Source organism: Portunus trituberculatus, chromosome 2 (assembly GCF_017591435.1).
Source record: "Portunus trituberculatus isolate SZX2019 chromosome 2, ASM1759143v1, whole genome shotgun sequence".
In the NCBI taxonomy this organism is placed as follows: domain Eukaryota; kingdom Metazoa; phylum Arthropoda; class Malacostraca; order Decapoda; family Portunidae; genus Portunus; species Portunus trituberculatus.
The window spans coordinates 12,087,092-12,111,978 of record NC_059256.1 but is presented as its reverse complement, the minus strand read 5'-3'; the positions used below and the strand labels follow the sequence as shown (position 1 = coordinate 12,111,978).

The 24,887-nt window shown below is 41.0% G+C and overlaps 1 protein-coding gene across 1 annotated transcript; it reads right to left on the bottom strand.

Moving 5' to 3' along the window:
• On the bottom strand, window positions 1–24,887 carry LOC123505836 (serine/threonine-protein phosphatase 5-like). The gene is given in 14 exon segments (XM_045257572.1): window positions 1–223; window positions 354–556; window positions 1,139–1,220; window positions 3,670–3,889; window positions 5,634–5,721; window positions 6,822–6,964; window positions 10,855–10,929; window positions 10,932–11,018; window positions 11,021–11,123; window positions 13,218–13,339; window positions 15,384–15,531; window positions 18,737–18,807; window positions 18,810–18,977; window positions 24,746–24,887. Coding segments are annotated over 13 exon segments (1,413 nt in total). The 5' UTR covers window positions 24,792–24,887; the 3' UTR covers window positions 1–223; window positions 354–496.

The window sequence follows — 24,887 nt, the reverse complement described above, 5'->3', positions numbered from 1 at the left end:
TACTACTACTACTACTACTACTACTACTACTACTACTACTACTACTACTACTACTACTACTACTACTACTACTACTACTACTACTACTACTACTACTACTACTATACTACTACTACTACTTAAATTTACTTATAATAGTGAAATATTACTTATAATAGTAAACTTAACACACACGAGAGAGAGAGAGAGAGAGAGAGAGAGAGAGAGAGAGAGAGAGAGAGAGCTCTCTCTCTCTCTCTCTCTCTCATTTCCACAGAGAGAGAGAGAGAGAGAGAGAGAGAGAGAGAGAGAGAGAGAGAGAGAGAGAGAGAGAGAGAGAGAGAGTTTTCTCTCTCTCTCTCTCTCATTTCCACAGAGAGAGAGAGAGAGAGAGAGAGAGAGAGAGAGAGAGAGAGAGAGAGAGAGAGAGAGAGAGAGAGAGAGAGAGAGAGAATAATAGCACAAACATATTAAAGATAGCTCATATTAGAGATAGGTGAGATTAGAGATAGCTCACTCAACTAAAGAGACTAAAAATGGAGTGGGCGTAGGCCATTGGCTTCACGGGGGGGTGGGGCTGGGAGGGAGAGAGAGAGAGAGAGAGAATTAGAGCTAGCTTTAATTATAATGGTAAAAAATAGTCTTAAAAATAATAATAATAATATTTTGTTAAGTAATTATGATGTCGAGATTTTGAGATTATTTTGATTACATTTTAAAGAGAGAGAGAGAGAGTGAGAGTGAGAGAAAATTAGAGCTAGCTTTAATTATAATGGTAAAAAATAGTCTTAAAAATAATAATAATAATTTTTGTTAAGTAATTATGATGTCGAGATTTTGAGATTATTTTGATTACATTAGAGAGAGAGAGAGTGAGAAAAAAATTAGAGCTAGCTTTAAAAATAGTACTAAAAAAATGGTCATAAAAATACTATTAATAATTTTATATAATCAATTTTCACTTAGCAATTTCTACTAACAATTAATCATTTATTAATATTCACATTTTCTTTGAGTGACTACAGAAAACGGAACTATTTTAAGCCTACCTCAAAAAAATCAACTAAAAATTACTATTACTAGGAAAATAGTAGTTGTAGTAGTAATAGTAGTAGTACAGACCACTACTACTACTACTATTACTATTACTATTACTTACCACAGCCTCATAAGTAGTAAAGTGTGGCTTGAGATCCTTTCCATTCATGTTGATAAAGGCGCCTTTGTTCCCCATTGTGTCACTGTGAGAGAGAGAGAGAGAGAGAGAGAGAGAGAGAGAGAGAGAGAGAGAGAGAGAGGGGTGGGTAGGTGACGGATTGGAGAGAAAAAAGATTAGGATGGAGAGAAAGTGAGAGAGAAACACGTAGGGACATTTAGAGAGAGAAAAAGTGAGAGAGAGAAAGTGAGAGAGTGAGAGAGGGGAGTGGGTGGGTGACGGATTGGAGAGAAAAAAAGATTAGGATGGAGAGAAAGTGAGAGAGAAAAGAGAGAGAGACACGAGAGAGTGAGAGAGAGAGAGAGGGGAGTGGGTAGGTGACGGATTGGAGAGAAAAAAAAATTAGGATGGAGAGAAAGTGAGAGAGAATCACGTAGGGACATTTAGAGAGAGAGAGAAAGTGAGAAAGTGAGAGAGGGGAGTGGGTAGGTGACGGATTGGAGAGAAAAAAAGATTAGGATGGAGAGAAAGTGAGAGAGAATCACGTAGGGACATTTAGAGAGAGAGAAAGTGAGAGAGTGAGAGAGAGAGAGAGAGAGGGGGAGTGGGTAGGTGACGGATTGGAGAGAAAAAAAGATTAGGATGGAGAGAAAGTGAGAGAGAAACACGTAGGGACATTTAGAGAGAGAAAAAGTGAGAGAGAGAGAGAGAGAGAGAAAGTGAGAGAGGGGAGTGGGTAGGTGACGGATTGGAGAGAAAAAAAGATTAGGATGGAGAGAATTGGAGGGAGAATCACGTAGGGACATTTAGAGAGAGAGAGAGAGAAAGTGAGAGAGTGAGAGAAAGAGAGAGGGGAGTGGGTAGGTGACGGATTGGAGAGAAAAAAAGATTAGGATGGAGAGAAAGTGAGAGAAACACGTAGGGACATTTAGAGAGAGAAAAAGTGAGAGAGAGAGAGAGAGAGAGGGAGAGTGGGTAGGTGACGGATTGGAGAGAAAAAAAGATTAGGATGGAGAGAAAGAGAGAGAGAATCACGTAGGGACATTTAGAGAGAGAAAAGTGAGAGAGAGAAAGTGAGAGAGTGAGAGAGAGAGGGAGTAGGTGACGGATTGGAGAGAAAAAGATTAGGATGGAGAGAAAGAGAGAGTGAATCACGTAGGGACATTTAGAGAGAGAGAGAGAGAGAGAGAGAGAGAGAGAGAGAGAGAGAGAGAGAGAGAGAGAGAGAGAGAGAGAGAATAATTAGTTTACACATTTTTAAATATAATATTTTAATAAATCTTAATTCTAAGTCTTTGTTAGGACTCAAAACCCTTAAAATTCCCTTAAACCCCCTTAAAACACTCTTACATCCCTCAAAACCCTTAAAACTCCCTTAAAACACTCTTAGATCCTCAAAACCCTTAAACTCTCACTAAAATACCCTTAATCCTCTAAAATCCTTAAATGATCCTAAGAACCTTTAAAATCCCTTGAAATGGTGTTAATCTGTAAAATCCCCTAAAAATCCTTAAATTCCACTCAGAACCCTTAAAATCCCCTTAAAAAGTTCTTAATCCCCTCTGAAATCCCCTAGAAAATCCCTAAATCTAACCCAGAACCCTTAAAATGTCCTTAATCCCCTCTAAAATCCCCTAATAATCTTTAAATTTGACTCAGAACCCTTAAAATCCCCTTAAAATGTCCTTAATCCTCTAAAAACCTTAATCCCCTAAAAATCCTTAAATTAGACTCAGAACCCTTAAAATTGACTTAGAACCCTTAAAATCCCTAAAATCCTTAAATTTGACTCAGAAAAAATTCCCCTAAAACCCTTAAATATCAGAACCCTTAACCCAGAACCCTTAAAATCCCCTAAAATCCCCTTGAAATGGTGTTAATCCCCTTCAACTGACCAGTAGTTAGGGGCGGAGAAGACAGTAAGGCATCCCCCCCCGTGGGTGACCTCATAACCCTTAAAATCCCCTTAAAATGTCCTTAATCCTCTAAAATCCCTAAAATCCTTAAATCTAACTCAGAACCCTTAAAATCCTTAAAATGTCCTTAATCCCCTAAAAATCCTAAAATCTAACCCAGAACCCTTAAAATCCCCTTAATCCCTTCTAAAATCCCAAGAATCCTTAAATTAGACTCAGAACCCTTAAAATCCCCTTAAAATTGACTTAGAACCCTTAAAATCCCCTTAATCTCCTCTAAAATCCCCTAAAAACTCTTAAATCTAACCCAGAACCCTTAAAATCCCCTAAAAATCCTTAAATTTGACTCAGAACCCTTAAAATCCCCTTAAATTTGACTTATAAGCCTTAAAGTGTCCTTAATCCCCTAAAAATTCTTAAATCTAACTCAGAACCCTTAAAAACCCTTTAATCCCCTCTAAAATCCCCTAAAAATCCTTAAATTAGACTCAGAACCCTTAAAATCCCCTTAAAATTGACTTAGAACCCTTAAAATCCCCTTAATCCCCTAAAAACCCTTAAATCTAACCCAGAACCCTTAAAATCCCCTTAAAATGGTGTTAATCCCCTTCAACTGACCAGTAGTTAGGGGCGGAGAAGACAGTAAGGCACCCCCCCCCGTGGGTGACCTCATAGCCGTCCGCCTTGACCTCGTGAGACCTTATAATGTAATCCAAGCCATTTAAATCCAGGAATCTCCGGGTCACGTCTGCCCCAAATTGGATTCCGACTCCCCTCTTGCTGGGAGCCCTGCCTTGTCCTGCCATCGGGTCACTCCATAGAAGCTCGCACATCAGGCCTGGAAGTGTTCAGTTTTTTGGGTTTTTTACGGTTATTTGGGGGGGGAGAGGGTTGTGGGTGGTGTGGGTGTGTGCGGGAGAGGTGTGGGTGTGTTTTGATGTTTGGATATTAAAGATAGTGTGAGTGAGAGAGAAGTTAGAGCTAGTTTTAATTAGAGTTTTGAGAGAGAAAGTGAGAAAAAAATGTGGTTTACTATTTGACATATGCTTACTTTTTTGTTTTTTTTAGGGTTATTTGTGAAGGGAGAGGGTTGTGGGTGATGTGGTTGTGTGCGGGAGAGGTGTGGGTGTGTTTTGGTGTTTGGATTTTAAAGATAGAGTGAGTGAGAGAGAAGTTAGAGCTAGTTTTAATTAGAGTTTTGAGAGAGAAAGTGAGAAAAAATGTGGTTTACTATTTGAGATGTGTTCAGTTTTTTGGGTTTTTTAGGGTTATTTGGGGGGGAAGGGGGTTGTGGGTGGTGTGGGTGTGTGCGGGAGAGGTGTGGGTGTGTATTGGTGTTTGGATTTTAAAGATAGTGTGAGTGAGAGAGAAGTTAGAGCTAGTTTTAATTGAGAGTTTTGAGAGAGAAAGTGAGAAAAAAATGTGGTTTACTATTTGACATGTGCTTAGTTTTTGGGTTTTTAGGGTTATTTGGGGGGGGAGAGGGTTGTGGGTGGTGTGGGTGTGTGCGGGAGAGGTGTGGGTGTGTTTTGTGTGTTAAGAGATTAAAGATAGTGTGAGTGAGAGAGAAGTTAGAGCTAGTTTTAATTAAGAGTTTTGAGAGAAAGTGAGAAAAAAATGTGGTTTACTATTTGAGATGTGTTCAGTTTTTTGGGTTTTTTTAGGGTTATTTGGGGTGGGAGAGAATTGTGGGTGGTGTGGGTGTGTGCGGAGAGGTGTGGGTGTGTTTTGGTGTAAGGAGATTAAAGATAGAGTGAGTGAGAGAGAAGTTAGAGCTAGTTTTAATTAAGAGTTTTGAGAGAGAAAGTGAGAAAAAAATGTGGTTTACTATTTGACATGTGCTTACTTTTTTGTTTTTTTTAGGGTTATTTGTGAAGGGAGAGGGTTGTGGTTGGTGTGGGTGTGTGCGGGAGAGGTGTGGGTGTGTTTTGGTGTTTGGATTTTAAAGATAGTGTGAGTGAGAGAGAAGTTAGAGCTAGTTTTAATTAAGAATTTTGAGAGAGAAAGTGAGAAAAAAATGTGGTTTACTATTTGACATGTGCTTAGTTTTTTGGGTTTTTTAGGGTTATTTGGGGTGGGAGGGGGTTGTGGGTGGTGTGTGTGTGCGGGAGAGGTGTGGGTGTATCTTGGTGTAAAGAAACTAAAGATAGAGTGAGTGAGAGAGAAGTTAGAGCTAGTTTTATGCGAGAGTTTTGGGAAAGAAATGTAAAAAAAACATGGATTTCTACTTGAGAAAGGCTTAATTTTTTGCAGTTTCTAGGCCTATTGGGAGAGTGAGAGAGGTGGGAGAGGTGTGAATGTGTGCAGGAGAGGTGTGGCTACAATCTGAGATAAAGAAAAGTGAGATAGAGCAAGTGAGAGAGAAATTAGAGCTAGTTTTCTTTCAAGTGCTTTGAGAGAAATTAAAAAAAAAGTATATTTCTAGTCTGCTTAGGCCTACATTTTTTGGAATTTTGAGGCCTATGGGGAGAGCGAGAACAATGGCAATAGAGTGAGAGGAAGTGGGAGAGATTAAGCTACAAAATGAGATAAAGAGAGAGAGATTAGAGCGAGTGAGAGAGAAATTAGAGCGAGTTTTCTACCTTCATCTGGAGGCTGTCTGTTGCGGTCAATTTTCCGAAGATCATCTAAAGTCACACTGTCTGAACTGAAGAGGCCGCCGTGCATCACCTGGAGAGAAAAGAGAGAGTGAGAGGGAGAGATGGAGAGAAAAGAGAGAGTGAGAGGGAGAGATGGAGAGAAAAGAGGAGAGTGGGTAGGTAACGGATTTGAGCGGGAGAAAGTTCGTTGGAGAGAGAAAAATGTGGAGAGAAGTGAGAGACATATGGGAGAGGGAGGAAAGAGAGAAAAGAGAGAGAGAGAGAGAGAGAGTGGGAGAGGGGATTAGGTAAATAATGGATTTGAATGGAGGAAAGCTTAGGATGGAGAGAATTGGAGAGAAAAACACATAGGGACAATTAGAGAGAGAAAAGTGACAGAGAGACGGAGAGAAAAGAGAGAGTGAGAGGGGAGTGGGTAGGTGATGGATTGGAGAGAAAAAATGTTTAGGATAAAGAGAATTGGAGAGAAAATCTTGTAGGGACACTGAGAGAGAGAAAAAGTGTGAGAGAGAGATGGAGAGAAAAGAGAGAGAGAGGGGAGTAGGTAGGCGACGGATTGGAGAGAAAAAATGTTTAGGATAAAGAGAATTGGAGAGAAAATCTTGTAGGGACACTGAGAGAGAGAAAAAGTGAGAGAGAGAGAGATGGAGAGAAAAGTGAGAGAGAGAGGGGAGTAGGTAGGCGACGGATCGGAGAGAAAAAAAGTTTAAGATAGAGAGAATTAGAGGGAGAATCTTGTAGGAACATTCAGAGAGAGAAAAAGTGAGAGAGAGAGATGGAGAGAAAAGAGAGAGAGAAGGGAGTGGGTAGGTGACGGATCGGAGAGAAAAAATGTTTAGGATGGAGAGAATTAGAGGGAGAATCTTATAGGGACACTGAGAGAGAGAAAAAGTGAGAGAGAGAGATGGAGAGAAAAGAGAGAGAGAGGGGAGTAGGTAGGCGATGGATCGGAGAGAAAAAATGTTTAGGATAGAGAGAATTAGAGGGAGAATCTTATAGGGACACTGAGAGAGAGAAAAAGTGAGAGGGAGAGATGGAGAGAAAAGAGAGAAAAAAGGGAGTAGGTAGGCGACGGATCGGAGAGAAAAAAAGTTTAGGATGGAGAGAAAGAGAGAGAGAGTAGCGAGAGGGAGGTGAAACTTTCCTCCTCCTCCTCCGTCTATAACTCACCAGTACTTTGTTGTTGATGCAGTGACACAGAGGGAGAAAATTGAACACCTCTGTGAAAACTTCGACCATCTGCGCTGTGTACTTTGCCTTCACTTCACCTTGGAAACCGTACATTTGGTTCATCGTGAGGCTCTCGTGGTTGCCTGAGGGGGGTGGGGAGGACGTCAGTGTGTGCGGGAGAGGTGTGGCTACATTTTGGTGTAAAGAAATGTGAGATAGAGCGAGTGAGAGAGAAGTTAGAGATAGTTTTGTTCAAGAGTTTTGGCAGAAAAGTGAAAAAAAAAACATGGATATCTACTTTAGTTAGGTCTACATTTTTGCACTTCCTAGGCCTATGGAGAGAGTGAGAGGGATGGGGAGAGTGTGAGTATGTGGGTGAGAGGTGTGGCTACATTTTGGTGTGAAGAAATGTGAGATAGAGCGAGTGAGAGAGAAGTTAGAGCCAGTTTTGTTCAGACCTTTGTGACAGAAAAAAAGTCGTGATTTTGGGTTAAGTTAGGTCTACATTTTTGCACTTCCTAGGCCTATGGAGAGAGTGAGAGGAGTGTGAAGGGCGTCACTGTGTGCGGGAGAGGTGTGGCTACATTTTGGTGTGAAGAAAAGTGATATAGAGCGAGTGAGAGAGAAATTAGAGCCAGTTTTGTTCAAGTTTTTGTGAGAGAAAGTGAAAAAAATTGATGTTCTGTGGTCTAGTTAGGTTCAGTTTTGTTGAGTTTGTAGTGAGTGGGAGAGAGTGAGAGGGGTTGGGAGAGTGTGAGTGTGTGGGTGAAGGTGTGGCTACATTTGGTGTAAAGAAAAGTGAGATAGAGCGAGTGAGACAGAAATTAGAGCGAGTTTTGTTCAAGAGTTTTGGCAGAAAAGTGAAAAAAAAAAAAACCATGGATATCTACTTTAGTTAGGTCTACATTTTTGCACTTCCTAGGCCTATGGAGAGAGTGAGAGGAACGGGGAGAGTGTAAGTGTGTGTGGGAGAGGTGTGGCTACATTTTGGTGTAAAGAAAAGTGAGATAGAGCGAGTGAGAGAGAAATTAGAGCGAGTTTTGTTCAAGTTTTTGTGAGAGAAAGTTAAAAAAAAAATTGACATTCTGTGGTCTAGTTAGGTTAAGTTTTGTTGAGTTTGTAGTGAGTGGGAGAGAGAGAGAGGGGTTGGGAGAATGTGAGTGTGTGCGGGAGAGGTGTGGCTACATTTTGGTGTAAAGAAAAGTGAGATAGAGCGAGTGAGAGAGAAATTAGAGATAGTTTTGTTCAGAGTTTTGGACAGAAAAGTGGAAAAAAATGGATATCTACTTTAGTTAGGTCTACATTTTTGCACTTTCTAGGCCTATGGAGAGAGTGAGAGGAGTGTGAAGGGTGTCACTATGTGCGGGAGAGGTGTGGCTACATTTGGGTGTAAAGAAAAGTGAGATAGAGCGAGTGAGAGAGAAATTAGAGTGAGTTTTGTTCAAGTTTTTGTGAGAGAAAGTGAAAAAAATTGATGTTCTGTGGTCTAGTTAGGTTAAGTTTTGTTGAGTTTGTAGTGAGTGGGAGAGAGTGAGAGGGGTTGGGAGAGTGTGAGTGTGTGGGTGAGAGGTGTGGCTACATTTGGGTGTAAAGAAATGTGAGATAGAGCGAGTGAGAGAGAAGTTAGAGATAGTTTTGTTCAAGAGTTTTGGCAGAAAAGTGAAAAAAAAACATGGATATCTACTTTAGTTAGGTCTACATTTTTGCACTTCCTAGGCCTATGGAGAGAGTGAGAGGGATAGAGAGAGTGTGAGTATGTGCGGGAAAGGTGTGGCTACATTTTGGTGTAAAGAAATGTGAGATAGAGCGAGTGAGACAGAAATTAGAGCGAGTTTTGTTCAAGAGTTTTGGCAGAAAAGTTAAAAAAAAAAAACATGGATATCTACTTTAGTTAGGTCTACATTTTTGCACTTTCTAGGCCTATGGAGAGAGTGAGAGGGATAGGGAGAATGTGAGTATGTGCGCGAGAGGTGTGGCTACATTTTAGTGTGAAGAAAAGTGAGATAGAGCGAGTGAGAGAGAAATTAGAGCGAGTTTTGTTCAAGATTTGGCAGAAAAGTGAAAAAAAAACATGGATATCTACTTTAGTTAGGTCTACATTTTTGCACTTTCTAGGCCTATGGAGAGAGTGAGAGGGATAGGGAGAGTGTGAAGATGTGCGGGAGAGGTGTGGCTACATTTTGTTGTGAAGAAAAGTGAGATAGAGCGAGTGAGAGAGAAGTTAGAGCGAGTTTTGTTCAGAACTTTGTGACAGAAATGCTAAAAAAAAAGTCGTGATTTTGGGTCGTTAGGTCTACATTTTTACATTTTTTAGACCTATAAAGAGAGCAAGAGAAATGCCAATAGCGTGAAAGTAAGCAAGATACATTAGGCTACAAAATGAGATAGAGAAAATGAGATTAGAGCAAGCGAGAGAGAAATTAGAGCTAGTTTTATTCAGAACTTTTGAGAGAGAATCCCTCGTTCCCCCCAAAAGATGGATTTCTAGTTGAGTTAGGCCTACATTTTTACATTTTGTAGACCTATGGAGAGAGTGAGAAAGACGGCAACAGTGTGAGAAGCTGCAAGAGAGATTACACTACAAAATGAGATAGAGAAAGTGAGATTAGAGTGAGTGAGAGAGGACCTACACCACATTTTCTGAGATGTTTTAAGAGAAGTAGGAAAAAAATTGCAGTTTCGTGATCTAGATAGGCCGACATTTTTACATTTTGTAGACCTATGGAGGGAGCGAGAAAGACGGCAATAAAATGAAGGTGAGCGAGAAAGATTTACCTACAAAACGAGATAAAGAAAGCAAGATTAGAGCAAGCGAGAGAGAAATTAGAGCCAGTTTTATCAAGACTTTTGTGAGAGAAACTGTAAAAAAAGTAGCAATTTTGGATACAGTCAGGCCTACATTTTTACATTTTCTAGACCTATGGAGGGAGCGAGAAAGACGGCAACAATACCAAAACGTGCGAGAGAGATTCCCCTACAAAACAAGACACCGAGCGAGACATTAGAGCGAGCGAGAGGGAAATTAGAGCCAGTTTTATCAAGACTTTTGTGAGAGAAACTGTAAAAAAAGTAGCAATTTGGGATACAGTCAGGCCTACATTTTTACATTTTCTAGACCTATGGAGGAAGCTAGAAAGACGGCAACAATACCAAAACGTGCGAGAGAGATTCCCCTACAAAACCAGACACCGAGCGAGACATTAGAGCGAGCGAGAGAGAAATTAGAGCCAGTTTTATCAAGACTTTTGTGAGAGAAACTGTAAAAAAAGCAATTTTGGATACAGTCAGGCCTACATTTTTACATTTTCTAGACCTATGGAGGGAGTGAGAAAGACGGCAACAATACCAAAACGTGCGAGAGAGATTCCCCTACAAAACCAGACACCAAGCGAGACATTAGAGCGAGTGAGAGAGAAACTAGAGCCAGTTTTATCAAGACTTTTGTGAGAGAAACTGTAAAAAATGTAATGATTTTGGATAGTTAGGCCTACATTTTTACATTTTCTAGACCTATGGAGGGAGCGAGAAAGACGGCAACAAAACCAAAACGTGCGAGAGAAATTCCCCTACAAAACCAGACACCGAGCGAGACATTAGAGCGAGCGAGAGAGAAATTAGAGCCAGTTTTATCAAGACTTTTGTGAGAGAAACTGTAAAAAAAGTAGCAATTTTGTATACAGTCAGGCCTACATTTTTACATTTTCTAGACCTATGGAGGGAGCTAGAAAGATGGCAACAATACCAAAACGTGCGAGAGAGATTTCCCCACAAAACCAGACACCGAGCGAGACATTAGAGTGAGCGAGAGAGAAATTAGAGCCAGTTTTATCAACACTTTTGTGAGAGAAACTGTAAAAAAGGTAGTGATTTTGAATACAGTCAGGCCTACATTTTTACATTTTCTAGACCTATGGAAGCAGCTAGAAAGACGGCAACAACACCAAAACGTGCGAGAGAGATTCCCCTACAAAACCAGACACCGAGCGAGACATTAGAGCGAGCGAGAGAGAAACTAGAGCCAGTTTTATCTTACCTCGCGACATAAAAAATCGTCCGGGGTGCAGGAGGGAGTAACCAAACAGAACAAATATGACTTCTACAGAAAACTCCCTCGGTCAACAAAATCTCCGTTGAACAGGTAGCGGTTACTCTCCGAGGGGCGACCGTTCAGCTTGAAGACATTAAGAAGGTCAAAAATTGTCCGTGAATATCGCCGCAGACAGTGAAGCTCTCGTCCGCAGCCACAGAGATGTCAACCAGAGAGGGCAATGTCTTGAGGTATTCTTTCATGTCCAGCAGCATCTGTGGGGGTGTGGCGGCTGTGGTTAATGTGGTAGGGACATACAAGGCTCTTAAAATGGTCTAAAAATGTCTTAAATCGTCTTAAATCCTGGTAAAATGTCTTAAAATTCCATAAAAATGTCTTAAATCCTAATAAAATGTCTTAAAATCCCATAAAACATCTTAAATCCTGCTAAAATGTCTTAAAATCCCATAAAACGTCTTAAATCCTCCTAGAATGTCTTAACATCCCATAAAATCGTCTTAAATCCTGCTAAAATGTCTTAAATCCCCTTAAAAGGCCTTAAATCCTACTAAAATGTCTTAAAATCCCATAAAATGTCTTAAATACTGCTAAAATGGCTTAAAATTCCATAAAATGTCTGAAATCCTGCTAATATGTCTTAAATCCCCTTAAATAATCTTAAATCCTCCTAAAATGTCTCAAATCCCCTTAAAAGATCTTAAATCCTGCTAAAATGTCTTAAAATACCAAAAAATCTTAAATCCTGCTAAAATGTCTTAAAATCCCATAAAAGGTCTTAAATCCTGCTAAAATGTCTTAAATCCTCCTAAAAGGTCTTAAAATGTCTTAAATTCCATAAAACATCTTAAAATGTCTGAAATCCCATAAAAGCTCTTAATTCCTGCTAAAAAGGTCTTAAATCCTCCTAAAAGTTCTTAAAATGTCTTAAATTCCCTTAAAATTGTGAAAATGTCTTAAATTCCCTTAAAAAACAGTGAAAATGCTCTTAAAACATGGTTGAATGCTCTTAAATGCCTTAAACTGTCTTAAAATACCTTAAAATGTCTAAAACAAGTCATTTATATTAAAACACCATATCTGTTGTGGTAAATGTGGTAGAAATTTGATAAATGCTCTTAAAATGTGGTTAAATACTCTTAAATGGTCTAAAAGGTCTTACATTCCCTTAAAAACTTAGTCAATTATGAAAACAACTATATTTTTCTCATTTTCATCTCCACCTACCCAGATTCTTTCCTCCATATCTCTCTCCATGTTATACCTCCACTTACCTCCACCTACACAGACCTTCCTCCATGTTTCCTCCACCTTCCCTCCAATTTTGACTATCCTACCTCCCTTCCTTCATAGTCAAAATAGTAGTTTTGTAAAATAGTCAAACAACAAAACCAGACAATTTTTTCACATTTTTACCTCCACCAACCCAGATTCTTTCCTCCATATCTCCCTCCACAAGTTACCTCCACTTACCTCCACCTACACAGACCTTCCTCCATGTTTCCTCCACCTTCTCTCCAATCCTGACTATCCTACATCCCTTCCTTGATAGTCAAAATAGTAGTTTTCTAAAATAGTCAAACACCAAAACCAGACAAATTTTCTCATTTTTCGCTCCAAAAGTCTGCAATCTTTCCTCCATATCTCCCTCCACAAGTTACCTCCACTTACCTCCACCTACACAGACCTTCCTCCATGTTTCCTCCACTTTCTCTCCAATTCTGACTATCATACCTCCATTCCTTGATAGTCAAAATAGTAGTTTTCTGAAATAGTCAAACACCAAAACCAGACAAATTTTCTCATTTTTCGCTCCAAAAGTCTGCAATCTTTCCTCCATATCTCCCTCCACAAGTTACCTCCACTTACCTCCACCTACACAGACCTTCCTCCATGTTTCCTCCACCTTCTCTCCAATTTTGACTATCCTACCTCCATTCCTTGATAGTCAAAATAGTAGTTTTCTAAAATAGTCAAACACCAAAACCAGACAAATTTTCTTATTTTTCGCTCCAAAAGTCTGCAATCTTTCCTCCATATCTCCCTCCACAAGTTACCTCCACTTACCTCCACCTACACAGACCTTCCTCCATGTTTCCTCCACCTTCTCTCCAATTCTGACTATCCTACCTCCCTTCCTTGTTAGTCAAAATAGTAGTTTTCTAAAATAGTCAAACACCAAAACCAGACAAATTTTCACATTTTTCGCTCCAAAAGTCTGCAATCTTTCCTCCATATCTCCCTCCACAAGTTACCTCCACTTACCTCCACCTACACAGACCTTCCTCCATCTTTCCTCCACCCCCTCCACCTTTCCTCCACCCCTACCCCTGAATAGGCCTAAATCTTACCTTATAGGCATATCTTCGATGGAGCTTCTTCTGGTTGGCAAAGTGGTCAATGAGGTCATCCATAAACTTTTGTGTAACCTTGCCGTCCTCCAGTCTCGGGCCACAGTAGTCGTCCTCTATCACTGCAATAGTCAAGGGTAGTTAGGAACACTCTAGGATAAGTTAGGAACAGTCTAGGACAAGTTAGGAACAGTTTACGTTAGTTTGAGATTTGTTAATTTAATTTTTTTTTTTTTTGCTCCCTTCCGTATCTCCGTCCGTGAGTTACCGCAGCTTTCCTCCATCTATGTAGTGTTTCCTCCATGTTTCCTCCACCTTTCCTCCAATTTTGACTATCCTACCTCCCTTCCTTGATGGTTAAAATAGTAGTTTTCTAAGATAGTCTCATACCAAAACATGACAATTTTTCACATTTTTTACCTCCGAAAGTCTGCAACCTTTCCTCCATATCTCCCTCCACATAGCACCTCCACTTACCTCCACCTACACAGACCTTCCTTAATGTTTCCTCCACCTTCCCTCCAATTCTGACTATCCTACCTTCCCTCCTTGATAGTCAAAATAGTACATCTCTAAAATATTCCCACACCAAAACATGACAATTTTTCACATTTTTTACCTCGGAAAGTCTGCAACCTTTCCTCCATATCTCCCTCCACATAGCACCTCCACTTACCTCCACCTACACAGACCTTCCTAAATGTTTCCTCCACCTTCCCTCCAATTCTGACTATCCTACCTCCCCTCCTTGATAGTCAAAATAGTAGTTTTCTAAGATAGTCTCATACCAAAACATGACAATTTTTCACATTTTTACCTCCGAAAGTCTGCAATCTTTCCTCCATATCTCCCTCCACATTGCACCTCCACTTTCCTCCACCTACACAGACCTTCCTCCACCTTTCCTCCACCTTCCCTCCAATTCTGACTATCCTACCTCCCCTCCTTGATAGTCAAAATAGTAAATCTCTAAAATATTCCCACACCAAAACATGAGAATTTTCCACATTTTTAACCTCGGAAAGTCTGCAATCTTTCCTCCATATCTCCCTCCACATAGCACCTCCACTTACCTCCACCTACACAGACCTTCCTAAATGTTTCCTCCACCTTCCTCCAATTCTGACTATCCTACCTCCCTTCCTTGATAGTCAAAATAGTTGTTTTCTAAAATATTCCCACACCAAAACATGACAATTTTCCACATTTTTAACCTCGGAAAGTCTGCAATCTTTCCTCCATATCTCCCTCCACATAGCACCTCCACTTACCTCCACCTACACAGACCTTCCTAAATGTTTCCTCCACCTTCCCTCCAATTCTGACTATCCTACCTCCCCTCCTTGATAGTCAAAATAGTACATCTCTAAAATATTCCCACACCAAAACATGACAATTTTCCACATTTTTAACCTCGGAAAGTCCACAACCTTTCCTCCATATCTCCCTCCACAAAGCACCTCCACTTACCTCCACCTACACAGACCTTCCTAAATGTTTCCTCCACCTTCCCTCCAATTCTGACTATCCTACCTCCCTTCCTTGATGGTTAAAATAGTAGTTTTCTAAGATAGTCTCATACCAAAACATGACAATTTTTCACATTTTTAACCTCGGAAAGTCTGCAATCTTTCCTCCATATCTCCCTCCACATAGCACCTCCACTTACCTCCACCTACACAGACCTTCCTAAATGTTTCCTCCACCTTCCCTCCAATTCTGACTATCCTACCTCCCTTCCTTGATAGTCAAAATAGTAAATCTCTAAAATATTCCCACACCAAAACATGAGAATTTTTCACATTTTTAACCTCGGAAAGTCTGCAATCTTTCCTCCATATCTCCCTCCACATAGCACCTCCACTTACCTCCACCTACACAGACCTTCCTAAATGTTTCCTCCACCTTCCCTCCAATTCTGACTATCCTACCTCCCCTCCTTGATAGTCAAAATAGTAAATCTCTAAAATATTTCCACACCAAAACATGACAATTTTCACATTTTTACCTCGGAAAGTCTGCAATCTTTCCTCCATATCTCCCTCCACATAGCACCTCCACGTACCTCCACCTACACAGACCTTCCTTAATGTTTCCTCCACCTTCCCTCCAATTCTGACTATCCTACCTGCCCCCCTTGATAGTTAAAAATAGTCAAATAGTTACCCATGGCATCCAAATCAATTGAGTCCGCTACACTTCTGGCGTCCTCTTCCACAGCAATAGCCTTCTGGAAAAGCATTATTTTCACCAATTTCTGGCACTCCTGATACTTGAGCCGAGCATCCTTGTCCGAGGGGCGCGTCTTGGTGACCTTCGAAGGGGGGGGAGGGCGGGAGAAGGGTCAAAGGTCACATTAAAAGGTCATATTTTGAGATTTTGTGTTGAAATGTCCTTTAAAACTGGAAAATTGTAGAAAAAAAAGGTGATTTATCCTTAAAATATCCCTAAAAATACAGAAGAAAGGTCAAAGGTCAGATTATCTCTAAAAACACAATATCTTTAGTTCGGTTCATGAAATTAGCCTAAAATCTGCACTTTTCACTCTAAAATACGTTGAGAAAATTAAAAATAGAGGAATTGAGCGAGGATAGAGCGAATTGCTTTACATGGCTGGATAGAGCGAGAGTTGTTCTATAATGTGAGAGAGTGAGAGAGATAGAGATAGAGCGAGAACAGAGATATAGAGTGACAAAGTTGAGCAAGATGTGGTGGCTGAACATTTTTCGTGAGTGATTTTGTGTGAGATAGGTAGAAAATTAAAGATAGAGAGAAAGTGAGCGAGGGTAGAGCAAATTGCTTTACACGGTTGGATAGAGCGAGAGTTGTTCTATAATGTGAGAGAGTGAGAGAGATAGAGATAGAGCGAGAACAGAGATATAGAGCGACAAAGTTGAGCGAGGATGTGGTGGCTGAACATTTTTCGTGAGTGATTTTGTGTGAGATAGGTAGAAAATTAAAGATAGAGAGAAAGTGAGCGAGGATAGAGCAAATTGCTTTACACGGTTGGATAGAGCGAGAGTTGTTCTATAATGTGAGAGAGTGAGAGAGATAGAGATAGAGCGAGAACAGAGATATAGAGCGACAAATTTGAAATACAGAAAAAGGCAGTAAGTTACCTAATACTACACCACACACCACCCTAAACACCCTTAAACAACACCACAAATTACCCTTAAACACACCAAATAGTATACCATCCTAGAAGATAGGCAACCCCGCTTAACAAAGGGGTTACGTTCCTGAAAAAAACCTTTTGTTGAGCGTTTTCTTTCACACGAAAACAAGAGAATTTTTCACACTTTTAACCTCGGAAAGTCTGTAAACTTTCCTCCGTATCTCCCTCCACATAGCACCTCCACTTACCTCCACCTACACAGACCTTCCTTAATGTTTCCTCCACCTTCCCTCCACTTCTGACTATCCTACCTCCCCTCCTTGATAGTCAAAATAGTCGTTTCTAAAATATTCCCACACCAAAACATGAGAATTTTCCACATTTTTAACCTGGGAAAGTCTGCAAACTTTCCTCCATATCTCCCTCCACATAGCACCTCCACTTACCTCCACCTACACAGACCTTCCTTAATGTTTCCTCCACCTTCCCTCCACTTCTGACTATCCTACCTCCCCTCCTTCATAGTCAAAATAGTCGTTTTCTAAAATATTCCCACACCAAAACATGAGAATTTTCCACATTTTTAACCTCGGAAAGTCTGCAAACTTTCCTCCATATCTCCCTCCACATAGCACCTCCACTTACCTCCACCTACACAGACCTTCCTTAATGTTTCCTCCACCTTCCCTCCACTTCTGACTATCCTACCTCCCCTCCTTGATAGTCAAAATAGTCGTTCTAAAATATTCCCACACCAAAACATGAGAATTTTCCACATTTTTAACCTGGGAAAGTCTGCAAACTTTCCTCCATATCTCCCTCCACATAGCACCTCCACTTACCTCCACCTACACAGACCTTCCTTAATGTTTCCTCCACCTTCCCTCCACTTCTGACTATCCTACCTCCCCTCCTTGATAGTCAAAATAGTACATCTCTAAAATATTCCCACACCAAAACATGAGAATTTTCCACATTTTTAACCTCGGAAAGTCTGCAAACTTTCCTCCATATCTCCCTCCACATAGCACCTCCACTTACCTCCACCTACACAGACCTTCCTTAATGTTTCCTCCACCTTCCCTCCAATTTTGACTATCCTACCTCCCCTCCTTGGCCACAGTCTTCACTATTTTAACCCCTTCATGAGATAGTGAGGCTGCATTAAATCACCAAACAGTCACACATCCTGGTGAACGACAGTTGGTGGTCCACGTCCCCTTCAGTGTTAGTGAGAGATTCCACACACACACATGGACCAATTGAACCGGGACGCCTTGTTTCACTGCTAAATAACTGGAAGCTGTCCCAATGTGAAGGCTGAGTGGTCCGTGAGTGGAGTAGGGACAGGATTCAGCTTATTTGACCTCCTTTGACCTCCTCCTTGACCTCACTGTCTTAAATTGACTTAAAATGTCTTAAATTCCTTAAAAAGCTGTGAAAACTGTCTTAAATTGCCCTAAAACTGTCTTAAATTCCCTTAAAACTGTCTTAAATTCCCTTAAAATGTCTTGAATTCCTTAAAAATAGTGAAAATGCTCTTAAATTGCCCTAAAACTGTCTTAAATTCACTTAAAATGTCTCAAATTCCTTAAAACCACTGAAAATGTCTTAAATTACCCTAAAACTGTCTTAAATTGCCCTAAAACTGTCTTAAATTGACTTAAAACTGTCTCAAATTCCTTAAAAACAGTGAAAATGCCCTTATATTGCCCTAAAACTGTCTTAAATTGCCCTAAAACTGTCTTAAATTGACTTAAAACTGTCTCAAATTCCTTAAAAACTGAAAACGCTCTTAAATTCCCCTAAAACTCTTAAATTCCCTTAAAACTGTCTTAAATTCCTTTAAAACTGTCTTAAATTGACTTAAAATGTCTCTAATTCCTTAAAACCAGTGAAAATGTCTTAAATTACCCTAAAACTGTCTTAAATTGCCCTAAAACTGTCTTAAATTGCCTTAAAATGCCTCAAATTCCCTTAAATTCTTAAACTCTCAAATTCCTTAAAAACAGTGAAAATGCCCTTAAATTCTTAAAACTCTTAAATTCCCTTAAAATATTTCAAATTCCTTAAAAACAGTGAAAACGCTCTTAAATTCCCTTAAAACTGTCTTAAATTCACTTCGGTGTTGCCTGTACCCTAAAAACCCCATTTACCACCCTAAACACCCTAAACACCATTTACCACCCTAAAACACCCTAAAAACACCATTTACCAGCCTAAAACACCATTTACCACCCTAAAACACCCTAAAACTATTTACCACCCTAAAACACCATTTACCAGCCCTAAACAACCACCCTAAAACACCCTAAAAACCCTATTAACCAGCTTAAAACACCCTAAAACACCCACAATTCCTTACAAAAACACACAAAAAAGTAATTGGAACATTTCTCACCGTCTCATAATCTTTGAGGGCCAATTTAAACTTCCCAAGGGACATGTAGGCAGAGGCCCGCCTGTAGTAGCCTTAATGTAGCCCTTATCGATCTCTAGGGCCCTCGACGCATCCTGCAGGGCGTAACCAAAGGATTCTGTCCGTAGGTGTGCAAAGCTCCTATTTCCGTACAGGATGGCATTGGTTGGGTCAATCTCGATGGCTTCCGTGTACAGAGCAATTGCGCGATCGTACTGCTGCTCTGTGTGGAGAGGTGGAGGTGAGGGGTGGAGGGGAGGTGGAGAAACTATCTAGGGAGGTCTGTGTAGGTGGAGGTAAGTGGAGGTGGTATGTGGAGGGAGATATGGAGGAAAGATTGCAGGTGTGGGTGGAGGAAAAATGAAAAAATTCTCATGTTTTGGTGTGGATTGTCTTAGAAATGACTATTTTGACTATCAAGGAAGGGAGGTAGGATAGTCACATTTGGAGGGAAGGTGGAGGGAACATGGAGGAAGGTCTGTGTAGGTGGAGGTAAGTGGAGGTGGTTTGTGGAGGGAGATATGGAGGAAAGTGTTTGGGTGGGTGGAGGGAAGAATGTGAAAAAGTTCTCATGTTTTGGTGTGAGACGATCTTATAAAACGACTATTTTGACTATCAAGGAAGGAAGGTAGGATAGTCACATTTGGAGGGAAGGTGGAGGGAACATGGAGGAAGGTCTGTGTAGGTGGAGGTACGTGGAGGTGGTTTGTGGAGGGAGATATGGAGGAAAGTGTTTGGGTGGGTGGAGGGAAGAATGTGAAAAAGTTCTCATGTTTTGGTGTGAGACGATCTTATAAAACGACTATTTTGACTATCAAGGAAGGGAGGTAGGATAGTCACATTTGGAGGGAACATGGAGGGAACATGGAGGAAGGTCTGTGTAGGTGGAGGTAAGTGGAGGTGGTTTGTGGAGGGAGATATGGAGGAAAGTGTTTGGGTGGGTGGAGGGAAGAATGTGAAAAAGTTCTCATGTTTTGGTGTGAGACGATCTTATAAAACGACTATTTTGACTATCAAGGAAGGGAGGTAGGATAGTCAGAATTGGAGGGAACATGGAGGAAGGTCTGTGTAGGTGGAGGTAAGTGGAGGTGGTTTGTGGAGGGAGATATGGAGGAAAGTGTTTGGGTGGGTGGAGGGAAGAATGTGAAAAAGTTCTCATGTTTTGGTGTGAGACGATCTTATAAAACGACTATTTTGACTATCAAGGAAGGGAGGTAGGATAGTCACAATTGGAGGAAGGTGGAGGAACATGGAGGAAGGTCTGTGTAGGTGGAGGTAAGTGGAGGTGGTATGTGGAGGGAGATATGGAGGAAAGTGTTTGGGTGGGTGGAGGGAAGAATGTGAAAAAGTTCTCATGTTTTGGTGTGAGACGATCTTATAAAACGACTATTTTGACTATCAAGGAAGGAAGGTAGGATAGTCACATTTGGAGGGAAGGTGGAGGGAACATGGAGGAAGGTCTGTGTAGGTGGAGGTAAGTGGAGGTGGTTTGTGGAGGGAGATATGGAGGAAAGTGTTTGGGTGGGTGGAGGGAAGAATGTGAAAAAGTTCTCATGTTTTGGTGTGAGACGATCTTATAAAACGACTATTTTGACTATCAAGGAAGGAGGTAGGATAGTCAGAATTGGAGGAAGGTGGAGGAACATGGAGGAAGGTCTGTGTAGGTGGAGGTAAGTGGAGGTGGTTTGTGGAGGGAGATATGGAGGAAAGTGTTTGGGTGGGTGGAGGAAGAATGTGAAAAGTTCTCATGTTTTGGTGTGAGACTATCTTATAAACGACTATTTTGACTATCAAGGAAGGAGGTAGGATAGTCACATTTGGAGGGAAGGTGGAGGAACATGGAGGAAGGTCTGTGTAGGTGGAGGTAAGTGGAGGTGGTTTGTGGAGGGAGATATGGAGGAAAGTGTTTGGGTGGGTGGAGGAAGAATGTGAAAAAGTTCTCATGTTTTGGTGTGAGACTATCTTATAAACGACTATTTTGACTATCAAGGAAGGGAGGTAGGATAGTCACATTGGAGGAAGGTGGAGGAACATGGAGGAAGGTCTGTGTAGGTGGAGGTAAGTGGAGGTGGTTTGTGGAGGGAGATATGGAGGAAAGTGTTTGGGTGGGTGGAGGGAAGAATGTGAAAAAGTTCTCATGTTTTGGTGTGAGACGATCTTATAAAACGACTATTTTGACTATCAAGGAAGGAAGGTAGGATAGTCACATTTGGAGGGAAGGTGGAGGGAACATGGAGGAAGGTCTGTGTAGGTGGAGGTACGTGGAGGTGGTTTGTGGAGGGAGATATGGAGGAAAGTGTTTGGGTGGGTGGAGGGAAGAATGTGAAAAAGTTCTCATGTTTTGGTGTGAGACGATCTTATAAAACGACTATTTTGACTATCAAGGAAGGGAGGTAGGATAGTCACATTTGGAGGGAAGGTGGAGGGAACATGGAGGAAGGTCTGTGTAGGTGGAGGTACGTGGAGGTGGTTTGTGGAGGGAGATATGGAGGAAAGTGTTTGGGTGGGTGGAGGGAAGAATGTGAAAAAGTTCTCATGTTTTGGTGTGAGACGATCTTATAAAACGACTATTTTGACTATCAAGGAAGGGAGGTAGGATAGTCAGAATTGGAGGGAAGGTGGAGGGAACATGGAGGAAGGTCTGTGTAGGTGGAGGTAAGTGGAGGTGGTATGTGGAGGGAGATATGGAGGAAAGTGTTTGGGTGGGTGGAGGGAAGAATGTGAAAAAGTTCTCATGTTTTGGTGTGAGACGATCTTATAAAACGACTATTTTGACTATCAAGGAAGGGAGGTAGGATAGTCAGAATTGGAGGGAAGGTGGAGGGAACATGGAGGAAGGTCTGTGTAGGTGGAGGTAAGTGGAGGTGGTATGTGGAGGGAGATATGGAGGAAAGTGTTTGGGTGGGTGGAGGAAGAATGTGAAAAAGTTCTCATGTTTTGGTGTGAGACGATCTTATAAAACGACTATTTTGACTATCAAGGAAGGAAGGTAGGATAGTCACATTGGAGGAAGGTGGAGGAACATGGAGGAAGGTCTGTGTAGGTGGAGGTAAGTGGAGGTGGTTTGTGGAGGGAGATATGGAGGAAAGTGTTTGGGTGGGTGGAGGGAAGAATGTGAAAAAGTTCTCATGTTTTGGTGTGAGACTATCTTATAAACGACTATTTTGACTATCAAGGAAGGGAGGTAGGATAGTCAGAATTGGAGGGAAGGTGGAGGGAACATGGAGGAAGGTCTGTGTAGGTGGAGGTAAGTGGAGGTGGTTTGTGGAGGGAGATATGGAGGAAAGTGTTTGGGTGGGTGGAGGAAGAATGTGAAAAAGTTCTCATGTTTTGGTGTGAGACGATCTTATAAAACGACTATTTTGACTATCAAGGAAGGGAGGTAGGATAGTCACATTTGGAGGGAAGGTGGAGGGAACATGGAGGAAGGTCTGTGTAGGTGGAGGTAAGTGGAGGTGGTTTGTGGAGGGAGATATGGAGGAAAGATTTTGGGTGGGTGGAGGTAAAATGTGAAAAATTCTCAGGTTTTGGTGTGAGACTATCTTATAAAACGACTATTTTGACTATCAAGGAAGGAGGTAGGATAGTCACATTGGAGGGAAGGTGGAGGAACATGGAGGAAGGTCTGTGTAGGTGGAGGTAAGTGGAGGTGGTTTGTGGAGGGAGATATGGAGGAAAGATTTGGGTTTGGAGGTAAAAATGTGAAAAATTTCTCATGTTTTGGTGTGAGACGATCTTATAAAACGACTATTTTGACTATCAAGGAAGGGAGGTAGGATAGTCAGAATTGGAGGGAAGGTGGAGGAACATGGAGGAAGGTCTGTGTAGGTGGAGGTAAGTGGAGGTGGTTTGTGGAGGGAGATATGGAGGAAAGATTTTGGGTGGGTGGAGGTAAATGTGAAAAATTCTCATGTTTTGGTGTGACTATCTTATAAAACGACTATTTTGACTATCAAGGAAGGGAGGTAGGATAGTCAGAATTGGAGGGAAGGTGGAGGGAACATGGAGGAAGGTCTGTGTAGGTGGAGGTAAGTGGAGACATAACGTGGAAGGAGATATGGAGGAAAGATTGTGGACTTTCTGAGGTACAATTCTTAGGTTCTGGTGTGTGACTATTATAGAAAATGACTATTTTAACTATCAAGGAATGGAGATAGGATGGTCAGAATTGGAGGGAAGGTGGAGGGAACATTGAGGGAGGTCTATGTGGATGGAGGTAAGTAGAGGCGGTGTGTGGAGGGAGAAATGGAGGAAAGATTGCAGACTTTCAGAGGTAAAAAATAGAAAAATTGTCAGGTTTTCATGTGAGACTATCTTAGAAAATGACTATTTTAACTATCAAGGAAGGGAGGTAGGATAGTCACAATTGGAGAGAAGGTGGAGGAAACATGGAGGAAAGTCTGTGTAGGTGGAGGTAAGTGGAGGTAACTTGTGGAGGGAGATATGGAGGAAAGACTACAAACTTTCTGAGGTAAAAATGATAAAAATTGTCAGGTTTTGATGTGAGAATATCTTAGAAAACGACTATTTTAACTATCAAGGAAGGGAGGTAGGATAGTCACAATTGGAGAGAAGGTGGAGGAAACATGGAGAAAAGTCTGTGTAGGTGGAGGTAAGTGGAGGTAACTTGTGGAGGGAGATATGGAGGAAAGACTACAAACTTTTCGGAGGTAAAAATGAGAAAAACTATCAGGTTTTGAGAGACTGTTTGAAATTCTATTTTTTGATTATCAAGAAGGAGGTTAGGGTCAGTAAGTTAGGAAAGTGGCAGGTAAGGTTAGGATCGGAGTACATTAAGTTAGGTACACATTGATTCATAACTGGTCAAAATAAAAGAAATAATAATAATAATAATAATAAAAAAATACTCCGAGTGTCAGCAAATTTGTTTACGATAGTTTGTTTTTTGCTTTTATCTAATTTGTTGAGACTATTTTTGGATAGTCGTGATAGTAAGTTGTAGGGAATTTAATGGACTATCTTTACATACTATCCATTTTCATTTTGAGCAAATAGTTGCTCGGATAATTTGATAAATGTTTAAACTTTTGTGGTGTGTGACTATTTTAGAAAAGTACTATTTTGACTATCAAGGAAGGGAGTTAGGATAGTCAAAATTGGAGGGAAGGTGGAGGAAACATGGAGGAAAGTCTGTGTAGGTGGAGGTAAGTGGAGGTATAACGTGGAGGGAGATATGGAGGAAAGACTGTGGACTTTTGGAGATAAAAATGTGAAAAATTGTCAGGTTTTGATGTGACTATTTTAAAAAAGTACTATTTTGACTATCAAGGAAGGGAGGTAGGATAGTCAAATTGGAGGGAAGGTGGAGGAAACATGGAGGAAAGTCTGTGTAGGTGGAGGTAAGTGGAGGTATAACGTGGAGGGAGATATGGAGGAAAGATTGCAGACTTTTGGAGGTAAAAGTGTCAGGTTTTGGTGTGACTATCTTAGAAAACAGCTATTTTAACTATCAAGGAAGGGAGTTAGGATAGTCAAAATTGGAGAGAAGATGGAGGAAACATGGAGGAAAGTCTGTGTAGGTGGAGGTAAGTGGAGGTAACGTGGAGGGAGATATGGAGGAAAGATTACAAACTTTTGGAGGTAAAAATACGAAAAATTGTCAGGTTTTGATGTGACTATCTTAGAAAAACCACTATTTTAACTATCAAGGAAGGGAGGTAGGATAGTCAGAATTGTAGGAGAGGTGGAGGGAACATGGAGGAAGGTCTGTGTAGGTGGAGGTAAGTGGAGGTAACTTGTGGAGGGAGATATGGAGGAAAGAATAAGAGGTGGTGGAGGAAGTAATAGTAGTAGTTGAAGCGATTATATACACAGCAATAGAGAATTATTAATTATTACTTAAAATCTCTCTCTCTCTCTTTCTCTCTCTGTCAAAAGGAAGAAGAAGAAGGAAATAAATCTCTCACTCTCTCTCTCTCTCTCTCTCTCTCTCTCTTTGTCTCACTCACTCTCTCTCTCTCTCTCACTCACTTTTGAAATAGTCGTTGGCTTTGTTCTTGAGTTCCTCGGCCGCCATGGCTCGCTCTAATTAGAGAGAGAGAGTGAGAGGAATTAGAGATAAAAGTAAGCTAGCTCACACGTTGCCTCTCTCTCTCTCTCTCTCCCTCTCGTG